Source organism: Martes martes, assembly GCF_963455335.1.
Source record: "Martes martes genome assembly, chromosome: 1".
Taxonomy (NCBI): Eukaryota; Metazoa; Chordata; class Mammalia; order Carnivora; family Mustelidae; genus Martes; species Martes martes.
Window position 1 is genome coordinate 138,313,461 of NC_137888.1, and position 14,582 is coordinate 138,328,042.

The 14,582-nt window shown below is 36.5% G+C and overlaps 1 protein-coding gene across 1 annotated transcript in view; it reads left to right on the plus strand.

Moving 5' to 3' along the window:
* The window catches only part of NR1D2 (nuclear receptor subfamily 1 group D member 2), a 29,426-nt gene extending 16,273 nt beyond the window's left edge, over positions 1-13,153 (plus strand). The window contains exons 6-8 of the mRNA XM_080830274.1: positions 470-655; positions 2,644-2,854; positions 9,751-13,153. Coding sequence (XP_080686400.1) covers positions 470-655; positions 2,644-2,854; positions 9,751-9,947 — 594 coding nt within the window. The 3' untranslated portion in view covers positions 9,948-13,153. The remainder of the gene's footprint in view (positions 1-469; positions 656-2,643; positions 2,855-9,750) is intronic.
* The last annotated feature ends 1,429 nt before the right edge of the window (positions 13,154-14,582 follow it).

Genomic DNA, 14,582 nt, shown 5'->3' on the forward strand with positions numbered 1-14,582 from the left:
GTGAGTTTTGAAATATTAACTAAATATTGGGTTCTAGGCCTGTGACTTCTAGCTATATTTAGAGAAATTAAACTTCTTAGAATCTCATTTCCTTATCTAATAAATAGTAATTATAATATCTGCTATGACTAATGACTAGAACTGATAATAAAGTATGTATGAATTTGTTTGAAAATCATAAAACCAGCGTAAGGTGGCAGCAGTATTAAAAAATAAACTCTTAAATTCAGGTTTTTGAAATACCTTAGGCTGCCTCTTTTGTGATGCACTAATTGCTGTTCAGAGTAGGTTGCCATGAGGCTTTCTAACATGAGGCAAGTAGAAGAAGAGAAAGTGTTATTATTAGTAGATTTTACCTATGTCTGAGAGTTATTTTCACATTGGGGTTTCCAATGATTTGAGATGCCACTTTTGAAGTTTCTTTATCATCTCTCATAATTTAATAGTTTTTCTGTTCTGTGCATGCTAGGTTTGTCCAATGAGTAAGTCTCCATATGTGGATCCTCATAAATCTGGGCATGAAATCTGGGAAGAATTTTCAATGAGCTTCACCCCAGCAGTGAAAGAAGTGGTGGAATTTGCAAAGCGTATTCCTGGATTCAGAGATCTCTCTCAGCATGACCAGGTCAACCTTTTGAAGGCTGGGACTTTTGAGGTAGGTTTTATTTATCTAGAATATCGGTGCACGGTGTGTGTAGTATTTTATTTTCGTGTACATTTTCATTCTTTTCTAAATAAGTATTTATAGTCCAGAGGCTAAAATTACCAGCAAAAGATAACTATATCAGAATCTTGGGAAGAGATATGACAAATCCAGAGTTTCTTAGGGCTTGAAATACAACTGCTCTGTATCCTCAGCGTACAGATTTCCTCCAGGTTGTAGTATTATTTCCAGGTATGGACTGCAGGCAGGGTCTGCAGAGCATTAGACACCCACTGAAATCCTAGCCTGGTGTTCCAGTACAGAGTACAAAGGGTAAATAGAATGTGGTTTTTCTCTTTTAGGAGATTGTAGAATGTTTCAGGGTCATGTGAGATGTGTCTTCTGTGCTACTGTGGACTCTCTTGGCCTCATCTCATCCAGAATCCTTGCTACCTTTTCTTCTCTGGCTTCCCTTGCTGTGATGTATTCTGCCTGGACTTAGGGGACAGCTGCTGTTGCCATCTTGAGTAGGACACGGGCGTTTCTGTGCTATGTTAGGTGCCTCCCACCTATGGCTTCTAGGTCCTGCTGAAGTGTGAGGAGCCTCAGGACTTGCTCAGAGCTCACTTAAATATTATTCTGAAATGCAGGGTGGTGGGTGGAACATTGGTGTCTGGTGGGCCACTTCTGTGATCCATGGGGGACGGGATCTGGGGAATATATTTTCATTTTCCCCTGCTGGTCCCACAGACTGAGTTCTCAGTTGTTAATGATACTGAGTGGCGACCTGCTCAGTAATGCATCCTCTGGTATTTGCTGATAATTGCTGTCATCCCTGTCATCTCATTTCTTTTTTCCTCAAACCTGTTTTCACGTATGGTAGTGCACATTCCGTGTAAACTTTGGCCTTATGCTCTGTTTTTAGGAGCACCTGGCTCAGAATGGAAAAGGAGCCATGTTCATAAATAAAATAGCTGTGGTATAATTTAGAAGTAAAACTGTTAGGTTAGGATTTTCAGTGTAAAGGAAAACATTAGAGTTAAGATTTAAACTCTGAATCTTAGAGGGGTGTCAGTGATCAAGTTCAGTTCATTCATTTTTTTGAGGTTAAGTAATTGTGGCCCACAGAGGTGAAGAGATTTTTCTGAAATTACCAATACATTTCTAACACAGCACCATAACACAAATCCCAGACTCCAGGACTTGTGTTCTTTCCACCTTGTGATATGACTTGGGATTGCTGTGTTCTAGTTAGTGCCATAGAATACCCTCTTTTGGATTGTCTTGAGTAAAACACGTCTTTGGGAAAATTGCAAAGGGGAGCTATTTGTTCAGTATTCCTTTGGTTATGAAAGAAATATGTGACATAGGTGTTACCATTTACTATAGGGGAGGGAGTGCCATAGATAAGCGGTTGCTGATTTGGTTTGGATTTGAATTACAACTTGGTGTCTGGAACACTTCTGCTGTAATAGTTTTCTTTGAGTATTGTCTCTTTGGGTTATAGTTTCTTAAAATAGTCTAATTAGAGTTTATCCGTGCATTTGTCTTGGCTATATTTGGTGTTTTGATGTCTCTAAGTGTTGTTGCATTGAAATACTGCTCTTTTTACTTAGGATTTAGAGACCATGTGATATACTTGGTAGCTTAAAGAGTTTCTTTAATGCCTTTGGCCAAGGCCCAGTTTCATATTTCTTGGCATTATTGCCTGCTTTAATTTTATATTTGCATTTCAGAATCTTTATTAATAGAGTTTCAGAATATCACAGGACTCAAGTATTTTTGCCACTAGTGGCTGGAATTTTTTTGATGTTCACTCCACAGATATTTATTGCTTTGGTAGAGAATTTACCTTAAGGAAATGGTTCTGGGTAAAAATAAACTCAGTTTTTCTTTTACAACTTTCTTTTATATGTAGGATGTTTCTTAACTGGCTTGAATACTGAATTATTTCTTAGTATTAGTACTGAACTCCTTCAAATACATTTTTCTTTTTCCAGGTTTTAATGGTACGGTTTGCATCATTGTTTGATGCAAAGGAGCGTACAGTCACCTTTTTAAGTGGGAAGAAATACAGTGTTGATGATTTACACTCAATGGGAGCAGGGGATCTGCTAAACTCTATGTTTGAGTTTAGTGAGAAGCTAAATGCCCTCCAACTTAGTGATGAAGAGATGAGTTTGTTTACAGCTGTTGTCCTGGTATCTGCAGGTAAGCAGGCTGGTGCAAAATTGTGCTACATCCAGAATATAATTAAACAAGTGGAGAGAAGGTGAAACTATGTTCCAGCAAGCTATCTATAAGGCAAGAGAGCCTGAGGCAGATGCTAAACTGTATGAGTCTGTTGTTTTTGCGAAATTAGACAGCAAAAATTCAAAAGTGCTGTGTGATAATAAAATGATGTTTAGATATAGGCCTCAAATTGACCACAAGTTTTAGTCTTTAACTTTTGCCTGCAATTTTTACAACTCTAAATTGTTGCTTCTGTGGATTTAACTTTGGGAACATAGGTGGTTCTGATACGAATTTAAGTTTTAATTAAAATGTGTATTACTTGAAAATGTTAAAATTATCAAGGTACATTAGTGTGGTCTGTTCCAAAACTTGGTGAATTACGAGTAGGCTTTTACCTAGCTTTGCCACTGAATTTTCTGTGTGCTTTGCACAGAATTCTATTCTTTTGGGTCTCAGTTTCCTTGTGGAAGGAAAGGATTGTACCATGTGAGCCAACCTGGGGTCTGGCACAGAATAGGTACTTAGTTTCTGTTTGGATGAGTGACCAAGATTTTTGAGTCCTAACATTTAATGTTTATTTATATGAGTCACTGATGATGTTTTCCAGTTTCCCTGCCACGTTGCATTTATATTATATTATTTCTGACCAAAGTATTTCAATTTAGATAATAGCTATTAAGATAATAGCAAATGGGAAATTGATACACAGTGACTTTCCTGGGGATATATAAGTAAGTACCAGCCATTTTTAGGTGTCACTAACTTTATTTTAAAATATTGAGAATTGTACAGTATTTTGATATGACTTACTTCAAGTTTCGTATTTGTTTCCTACTGTGTAAAAGCCATTGTACCAGCTGCTGTGGGGGTTATAAAGTATAAATTATAGCTCCTGCTTATGTGGTAAACTGTTATTCAGTAACTCCTAATGAGATTAGGTTCTTTGTATATCTTAAAGGGCCTGTACATTAGTGGTGTAAATAAGAGTTATGTAAATAGCTCTATATGTAAATAAGAGTGTAAATAAAGAGTTATGTCATTTGGAAGCATAATTTAGCTACCTATTCTGATCGGCTCTACCTAGGTGGCTAAAAATACACTTACGATACGGAATAGTATGACAGTAACAGGTTAATAAGAGAGAACTTATTTTCTTACAAGTAACCTTGTAGTTAATGCTTCTTGCACTTCACCTACCATTTTGCAGTCTCTTGATAAGTAATTATTAATGGTTTGAGTTGACATCAGATTAGTAAATGTATTGTGAAACTAAAGGTAATTCATACTTTGTAATTTCTTTATCTGATCAATATGTGCACAGGGGAGACAGAACAAGCATGAAGACACAAGCTTACTCTCCAAGCATCTATGTTTTATTTGGAGAGAGAGAACTAACACAAAAAGCTTTATGGTACTAAGCTGTGTGGTTCTGACTGAGGAAGTAGGGGTTCTAGGAAGGAAGATGAAGTTACCTGAGAAAGCTTTGTGGGGAAGATGGAAGTACAGCTGGAATTTGAAGGATGGGTTAGTAGATTTTCCTATCAAAACAGTGATGAAGCGGCTTTGGAGAACATAAGGTAAGGCAGGGGAGGTGGCCAAAGCCTGATGTGTACATCAAGGAGGAAAGGGATGGAAGGCTTGGGAGTTAAAGGGACACTGGATTATGGAATGACCACGAGGAGGACTAAGCAGGGAAGTTTTAACTGAAATAATGGGGCAGTGGAAAGTCAGTGTAGGAGAATGATGAGGCATGGACAGAGTCATGGTCTGACATTAGTTCTGCATGTTTATTTTGGGTAGATTAGACAAGTGAGTCGTTGGAGCTGGAGGGTCAGGTTGAAAGGCTGTTGAAATAACTTCAGGTAGGAGGCAGTGGAGTGAACTCTCCTGAGATAGGTGTAGTAGAGGAGGTGGAGCAGGAGGGACTGTCTCAGAGATGGTGGAAAGGAAGAAACAGTGACAGGGGATAAACGGGAGCTCTCTACCAGGAAATATGCCACTTACTTACATTTTCTACCAAGTGAACATAATTTTTATTTTGTTTTAATCTCCTTTTGAAAAAGCCTTGTTTTGTTTAATGGTCATAACAATAATATGGGTTCTTTGCAAAAGTAGAAAATACTGGGGCACCTGGGTGGCTCAGTGGGTTAAAGCCTCTGCCTTCGGCTCAGGTTATGATCTCAGGGTCCTGGGATCGAGCCCCGCATTGGGCTCTTTGCTCAGCGGGGAGCCTGCTTCCCTTCCTCTCTCTCTCTCTGCCTGCCTCTCTGCCTACTTGTGATCTCTGTCAAATAAATAAAATCTTAAAAAAAAAAAGTAGAAAATACTAAGATGAACATAAAGATGATAATATTGCTACCAAAAAAGATCACTGTCAACATTAGGGGGTCTTTCTCTGTCTGTTCACCTGTCCATCCATGTACCATTTGCTTGCTTATTATGGTACATAAAAAAATATGTGACATACCGAGTGGAAAAGACTGATAACAGAAGAATGTAATGCATTCTTATTTTTGTTCTATCTAAATGAAGGTACACAAGCAACACATACACAGGCACAATTTCATGCATTTTAAAATAATTTGCTTTCACTTAAACATATGATAGTGTTGATGTCTAACTTAAATCTTTACCACGAAAAAGAGACTATTGTTATTTTTAAAGCAGTATCTATACAAGAAAATAAAATTCAGAAACCACAGAGGATAAGTCTCTCCTTCCTTCTCCCAGCCTACTCTTCAGAGAACTAGAATTCTGTCTACCTTTCTTCTTAATTGTTCTGGGAGTTGCCCACTCAATTCTAAATATTGTGCTTATAGTTTTTTTTTTTTTTTATTGAGTAGATACAACTGACAAAAGTGTCTTCTCTTTATAAGTTTTATTTTTACAGTTACTTTGTTTTATTTAAAATTATAATATGCCCACATTCTTTGACCATTCAGTTTTACATAATCTCTCAGATAGTTGAGGTAGAATCTTCTCCTTAGGGAGACAATATCGTCGTCCTTCCACATCCTGGCTTCTTTTGCTATACTTTTTTTTTTTTTTTTAACATTATCAAGAATGAAAATATTTATATTCTGTCCTATAGGTGTGATTAGTTTCCATGCTTTATCAGATGACTCTAAATATTGAAAAGTAAAAAAATCTACATTTATAGTATTAGGATTATGTAAATAGTACCCACAGTGTTCACACAGCGGGGTTGAATTGGTAGATGAGGCAATACAAATTTTAAGATTTTATTTATTTATTTATTTATTTATTTTTAAAAAGATTTTATTTATTTATTTGACAGACAGAGATCACAAATAGGCAGAGAGGCAGGCAGAGAGAGAGGAGGAAGCAGGCTCCATGCTGAGCAGAGAGCCCGATGCGGGGCTCAATCCCAGGACCCTGGGATCACAACCTGAGCTGACAGCAGAGGCTTTAAACCACTGAGCCACCCAGGCGCCCCTATTTTTTTTTTTTTTTAATTTTTAAAGATTATTTATTTATTTATTTGACAGGGAGAGATCACAAGTAGGCAGAGAGGCAGGCAGAGAGAGTGAGAAGGAAGCAGGCTCCCTGCCGAGCAGAGAGCCCGATGCGGGACTCGATCCCTGGACCCTGAGATCATGACCTGAGCCGAAGGCAGCCGCTTAAACCACTGAGCCACCCAGGCGCCCAAGATTTTATTTGAGAGAGAGACAGCATGAGCATGAGGAGTGGCAGAGGGAGAGTGAGAGGGACAAGCAGACTTCCTGCTGAGTGAGGAGCCTTACAAAGCGACAATACCCACCATCCTAGGACTCTGAGTTTATGGCCTAAGCTGAAGTCAAACACCTAACTGACTGAGCCATCAAGGCGTCCCAAGGCAATATAAATCTTGCCCTAAACCTGTGCCTCCCAAGGGGGGAATGTCCCAAGTATCAAATAACAAATGGATTATTTATATTCTCTATTAATTGCTTAGAATTTGCTTTCTATTTAAAATAGCTTTTTGTTTTTCTTGGAATCTACAGTTGCCATCTGGGTTTTGTTTTGGTTGTTGTCAGATAAAGTGCTCATTTCTAGATCTCATTATATAATTTTATCCTTACAGCAGACCTCTGATGTGAGCTAGGATATGTTATTTTCAAATATAGGCAAGAAATTTGAGGAACAGAAGGGTTAAATTGTCCAAGGTCGTGCATTTTAAAAAATTGGCTGAGCATGCATTTGGACTACTGTTGGCCTAGCTTCAAAGCCTTTCTGTTATACTGCTTGTTAACAGAATAATTCTAGCTCCTAAGAGAGAGAGAAATCTAAAACATGATATTTGCCTGTGGTGTTAGAAGACTCTTGATGCCATGGAGAAAAAGGGAATTATGCCTGGAAGGTAAATTCTTCTTGAGATTGTGTGAAATGGCAGCAGTCACTTGCAGTTGAAGATGAGGGATGGGCATATAGGTGTGAGAACAATCTGAATGTGGATTTTAGTTGTCCTCATAGAGGTTTTTGTGGGAGGAATTTGACTTTCATCTTGTAGGAAGTGAATATACACAGATTTTGGTGAGATTTGGTGTTGAGCAATGAAGAACCTCTCTGAGTTTAAGGAAGTAGAGGACAGGTATATCGTGAATTAAACTATACTATAAACTAAGAGGTAGGTAGTGTAGCATTTAGTACATCATTTAGAAAATCAATTTTTATTTCAGTCTGTGCATTGTATTGTTTTAATTTCTAGAGGATGATTGTTTATGATCCAGCTAGATTTGTAGGTAGGTTATTTGGCCTTGAAATCATGAAATCATGGTTTTAGAAATGCAATTTTAGAAAGATTTAATGCAGTTCACATTTTTAGGTGTAGGAATCCATTTTCCTGAAGTTCTGAGTTTTAAGGAGGAGGCATAGGTCTTTCCAACAGAGTATTCACTGAAAGACTCATAATTTTAGTTCTAACTCAAGTATCCTTCTCTGCCTATCTAGATTATTTTGTTTGTAGGGCTCACAGTCATTCTTTTCCCAGTTGTTGGTATTGTAAATTACTGATGATGTGATGCGAACTAGGTATTTTTTTCTGCTCTAAGACGTCTCTCAGGAAAGGAATTTTGGTTTGTTACGTTGACTGCTAATTCCCTAGCACCTCTCACAGTAGCCATATATATTCAGTAAGTGCTTGGTGAGGGAATTAATAAGTTGCAAGGATATTGAAGAAAACAATTACTTGAATATTAAAGGCAGGAGAGAGACTTGGAAGCATCATTGAAGGCTTTACGTAGTTTTATATGGCCATTATGATTGTATGATCAAAGTTGTATGTTAAGAGGTCTTTTCTCCATGTAACAGTTTTGTCTGAAAACATATGACTCTCCCAAACCAGTAGTCAGCATTCAAATTTTCTTTTTCCATAATAATTAGAACATAGTTCAGTAATAATCCACTTTATTAAATGTAAGATAAACCTGTTTTCATCATTTTTTTCTGCATTTAGAGTTAATCAGACTTCCCTCTTGACTATGAAATTTTAGTCTTTGCGTTGCAAGTGGCCTTTTTAGCTACCAGCTACAATGCAGAGCCTAAATATCCTTGTGAACAATGAATAAAAAGGGTGTGAATGGCCAGAGATTTTTGCTTCCTTGGCAGTATCTTTCTTAATTAAAACTCCCTGTACTGGAAGCCATTGAGTATTTCTTAGGCTCTCCTGCCTCCTATTGTAAAGGGAAGAAATAGTCCTTGATGATGATTAAAAAAAAAAAAGTCCATGGGTAAACAGTATAGATTTTGCTAATTTTAAGATACTTTGCTTTATTGTTGGATTATACTAAATCACTAGTTTATTAACATTTTTAATGATGAGCTTAATAAACACAGTATGCTAAATGGAAGTGAATACAGGTTAATGTAACTAGGTAATAAAGGTGCACAGTATATTAGTTACCTGTTTACTGCATAACAAATTGCCTTAAAACTTAGTGGCTTGAAAAGATGTACATTTATTATCTCACAGTTTCTGAGGATTAGGAATATGGGTATGGCTTAGATGGGTGCCTCTGGCTTAAGGTTTCTTGGGAGATTGTAGTCAAACTGTGAGTAGGGCTGTGGTCGACTATGAAGGCTCAACTAGGGAAGGATCTGCTTCTAGGATTATTCATATGGTTGTGGCAGGAGTTCTTTCCTTGCAAGATGTTGGGCTGCAACAGTCAGTTCTTTGCTGGATGCTGGTCAGTTCCTTAGCATAAGGGCTACCTCATAGGCAGCTCACAACATGGCACTTGGCATCTGGCTTTACTCAGAGGAGGTGAGTAAGAGTATGCTGAAGATGGAAGCCTTTTTTTTTTTTTTTTTGGTAGTATTTTATTCATCAGTAGTGATTTAGTAAGTCTAGCATACTGAAGGGGAAAGGGATACACAAGGGTGTGGATACCAGGATGAGGGGGCCATTTTAGAGGTTGCCTGCCATACGTGGTAACATACAAATGTGGATATATTCCATACGAAGAAAAAAATATATTTGTAAAAAAATATATTTGTAAAAAAATATATTTGTAAACTACACTATTTTATTTTGACAGGAGCAGTTGAAATTAGGAGATGGCATCTAATTTTAAAAATTAGAACCTCTAGTTTTGTGAACAAAATACTAAATACCAAATTTTGATTTATCAAGTATACTGTGTAATGTATCTCTTTATAATATAATAAATAGGTACAGAAATTTGCCATTGGGATTTAAATGTTGACAACTATCTTTTGCCTTTATTCCAATGTATAAAACCTTGTTGTAGACTCATTAATGAGATTGATGAGCAAGAATTTTATTTATATTTAATGTTTTCTCCTAATTGGTGTTTATATTTAACGTTTATAACGTCCTCTTATTCATATCTGTCTATTCCTTGCTCTATTAGATCGATCTGGAATAGAAAACGTCAACTCTGTGGAGGCTTTGCAGGAAACTCTCATCCGCGCACTAAGGACCTTAATAATGAAAAACCATCCAAACGAGGCCTCTATTTTTACAAAACTTCTTCTAAAGTTGCCAGATCTTCGATCTTTAAACAACATGCACTCTGAGGAGCTCTTGGCCTTTAAAGTTCACCCCTAAGGCCTTTGTTTATTTAAACATGAACTGATTCATGCTAACTGTACATTTTGTGCTAAAATGCTTATTTATATGTGTATTCCATATGTGGAGATAGAAAAGACCTTTAAGACAATACAAGATTGTAGGCTATCTCTGTAATTATGCAGTAGCTGTTTGGATTGAGGTTTCTTCAGCCATGGTTAGACTGACCGCATTTCCCCTATAGACCAATCAGCTGTGTCGCACTTAAACTGGAGAAGTTACACTGAATTATAGTCACACTGAATGTTAGACTTTTTCATCTGCCAAAACCAAAAATCATTTTGATCTCCCTGTGGTATAAATATAACGCACAATCACAAGTACATGAAGACTTAAAAATTAATCCTTCGTGGTAGAAATGCTGTTATGTGATGAAGACTTGATTTCACCACAAGACCATTTGATCTGGTAATTGGAGACATTGCAAGTTAGGAGATCTTGATGTCTGTATTTTGTTCTGCCGCTTATTAAACTGTACGATCCTGGGCAGGTTAGTTGGTTGTGGAAAATGAAAACTGGTAGTGTTCTTAATGCCCCACCTCACAGATGCTAAAAAAATGTCTATAAAGCATATTTACCTCTTGGGAGATAGGCACTATGTAAATAAGATAAATTTTTTGTTATTATAATTATTCATAATAATATTCTTTCCTTATTTCTAAGTATTTCTGAGAAATCATTTCACAGTCCACACCAACCTATTATTCAGGGTTCCTGCATATGTGTGGGGTATCCTCCTGGCACACATATTCAAAGTTTATGGGTACATCAAATACATAGTATGTGTACATAATATCTGTGTGAATATAGTTATACATAAACACATTTCTTCACAATATTTTAAACTGTGAAGAACTTTTATCATACAATAAACTTAAAACAAGTGGTGTCAAAGACTCAAATTAGGTGCATTTTACCTATTGATATAACCATTGCTTTAAATGTGTAGACAGTATGTTATTGAACTTAGGCTCTATTTTTATTTAAGCAGCACTTAATGTAAAAGTACAACAGGCAGTTGAGTCCAAATTTTTAAAAATATGTATTTTGAGTTCATCTTTGGTTAAATCTTTGGTTCAAGGTACTAGTTTTAAAAGTTCATTTAGATTTCTTACCTTGTACTGAAAAAGGTTACATTGCGGCCCCTTATACACATGCTGCAGCCTACTGATAAATATTCTGATTCTTTTTGGAGAACCAACCAATGTTTTAAGAAAACTGTTTATTGTGTTGGCCCCACGTGCATATGTGTGCATGTGTGTGTTTGCGTTTGTGTGCAAGTGTGTTTTGAGTCCACTTTTTTTTTTTCCTAGATAACACTACAGGGATTTTGTCGAGTTAGATTTACTCTATAATTTGAAAAATCATTTAGTGTGTGTGACCTACAGGCTTAGAAGTGGTACAGAGACATTTCCTCCACATATCTAATATTGGGCTTTATTAAATAGAGAAAATCAGCCTCTATTTATGGCAGTGGGAGAAATAACCAAAGTTGAGGATTTTATGTATGTTTTTCTGTTTCTCTGGAAAAACAGCAATTAATTGGAATTTTTTTGGAAAAGATTGCCTTCTGTATAATTTTTGGATTATAGAAAACTGTAAGAATGGAAAGAGCCTGCTTTACTATACTCAGCCTGTTACTTTAATGATATATGAGCAGAATGCCTTATTTTGTAATCTTGTTTAACTTGTTGCTACTGGGACTTGAATTTCTGTGGCACTTGTTAAGTAAGTCAAAAAAAGAAGTTAAATCCTCTCATTATTAAAGAGGAAAGGTGATGGTGATGTCTGTAATACATTATAAACCATAATTGTGATTTACCTTACATAGGTGAGACTTTTATGGGATATACAGTACAGTTTTTGTGAATTCTTTACATGATAGCATTAACTTTTTATAATTTTTTTCCTAAGGTAAATGCATAGTTTTCTTCTATGGGGGATAGAAATGGCTTTTTGAAGTAATCCTGAAAACCTCAAAGATCATGTTTGTTCTTAATTTTTGCCTTTTGCCTAAGCCTCTTTATAATATGTTATCTTTAAAACAGTTACTGTCTTAGGAGTGTGTAACCAGAACTATGTTAGTATTGCTTATACAACTTTAGTTAGGTTCAATATATACATGTATACATCTATATATAGGTATGTAGGGTCGCATTTTGTCTTGTAAAATTTTATTTGAACAATTCTTCTGTAGGTAATGGGAAACAAAATTAATAGTTCATATGCCACTTGTAGCATCTCTATATTTGAAAATAGCCCAATATTAAAACTACTAAAATTAAACCAGCAGCCTATTATAAGCACATTCTTTGATTGAGTCATTGGGTATAAACTTACTAAATGTGGAGAAGACAACCAGTTTGGGAAACTTCTGGGTCAGTGGGACACTGTTGATTAATTGATAATGTACTGTATGAATTAAGTGATGCTTTAACTCTGATTTTACATTTTAAGTTAAAATATGGGCATTATGTCAGCAAACTTAAGGGCATTATGTCAGCAAGCTAAAACATTTTTTTCCTGTGCTTTTAATGTATCTCTTTACATGATCTGAGAGAGGATTCAAGCTTTAGACAGAAATAGCTGAGGGAAAGGGGAAGCATCTTCTTGAGTTGAAGCTTTTCCTTAGGGCGATGGTTTAATTACAGATAAAAAAAAATTAGAAGGCAATTTCAGTGGATTAAGTGTATAGCTTTTGTATCTACATTTCAAGAAATTACCATTGTAACTTGATAAGAAATGATTTATTTTATGTAAACATCATTGCAAAGCAAGGTGTAGAAGCTCAGCTAGATTTATTACTGTGCACGAGAGTAAGTACCTATCTCAATTATTCTTTTTCTTTTCCAATATAAAGTTTGCTGAATGTACAAGAAGAGTTTATCACTTAGGATATAGAATTTTTTTTAGGGGTTGGGGGGATGGGATCTGTCAGGAAATTGCCTATAAACAAAGATTGTCTTGATTTGATTCAAAACATAAAACTTGAAGCTATTCTTGAACTAATGTGGAAAAATAAAATGGCTATTGTTTTAAAAAAGTGATAGAAATATATTGTCAAGATATGAATTAAGTTTATTTTCTACAAACTGTTATTGATGAGGACATGGATAATATCTTCATGTTTCTGAAAAGTAATGTGTACATGGGGGGAGGGGATAATAAATATTATTTCTAACCAAGTGTGGTTTTGGTATCTTTTTATCTCGATGTTTTTGTAAGACTCTAATTTAACTTCCTACTTTTCCCTGAGCATAGTAGTACATCTTAACCTAAATCTCTGATTCAGCGTGGTGGAACGTATATATGCAGGACTCTTTCAATTTTTAGTTTGTTTAGAGAGTCCAGCAAAGGTTGTTGCTGTTTTCTGTAATGACAGCTGAATAGTGACTCGCTGTTATCTTGTAATCTGTCTTAGAAGGGGATGGTGAGAGAAGAACGGGGTGCTTGATCTAGCCAAGACTGAGCCTTGGCTATGAATGGCATAACATGCCTCAGCAAGACCACCACCTCCTTTCCTCTTTTCTGGGGGCTGTAGCCATGCCAGCAAAGTTGAGGCCATTACTTCAATCTGTACTCAATACAGTTGTTTCCTAGATCAGTGATACCCATTACTTTTTTTTTTTTTTAAAGATTTATTTATTTATCAGAGAAAGAGGGAGAGCGCACAAGCAGGCAGAGGCAGAAAGAGAAGCAGGTTCCCTGCTGAGCAAGGAGCCTGATGCGGGGCTCGATTCTAGGACCCTGGAATCATGACCTGAGCGGAAGGCAGCTGCTTAAACCTACTGAGCCACCCAGGCTTCCCATACCTGCTACTTTTCTGTGGATGATAATCGATGTTGGGTGGGAGAAATGGGCTCCTTGATCAAATAACTTGGAAATGCTGGGTTAACAAGTTTACTGAGATGTCTTTACGTGAGTCCCATTCTCTAATGAGCAAGTGTGTATTGTGAATTCTTTAAGGAAGTTTTCAGTGGGACGTAGTCTTTTTCCTGCCAAGTATCGCCCCCTTCTCCTTTTTTCTGTGTTGAGCACTTCTTGGGACTCCTTGGAAGGTGTGATTTCAGGAGAAAAAAATGTTAACCCACTTTGGTTGTTGGTCAGGATACTGATCATATTCTGTGGATTACTCTATAAATTTGAATTTTGTCCCTTTTTTGCACAGTATAATAAACATTGAGCTCTGAATAAATGTAGCTGATGAAAAAGTAGATTAAGTTCCTTTTGAATTTTGGAAGTGCTGCATGTGAATGAATACAGACAGTCAATTCATGGATCTGGTTTTAGTTTCACACTCATTTGGACCTCTTAAAATCTGTCACATTTGCTTTTCTTAATTCTTGGTCTGTCTAAAGGTTTAGCACCAACTATGGCCTGTGTTCTAGTAGCCACGTTAGAGTTGCTCTTCACAATGCCAAAATTGGTGGAAGAATCATAAGGACAGTCTTGGAGGAATTCAACCTCTCCAGAATGCTTTCTATGGGGGCACAGTCCCAAGAATGGAAGCATAGTCTTGAAATTAGCATTTCCTCTACATTGTAATAAAAATTACTAAAGAGGGTGGGACCAGTGTTTTAAAGAAGACTCAAATACCTGGGGTGAAAATGATGT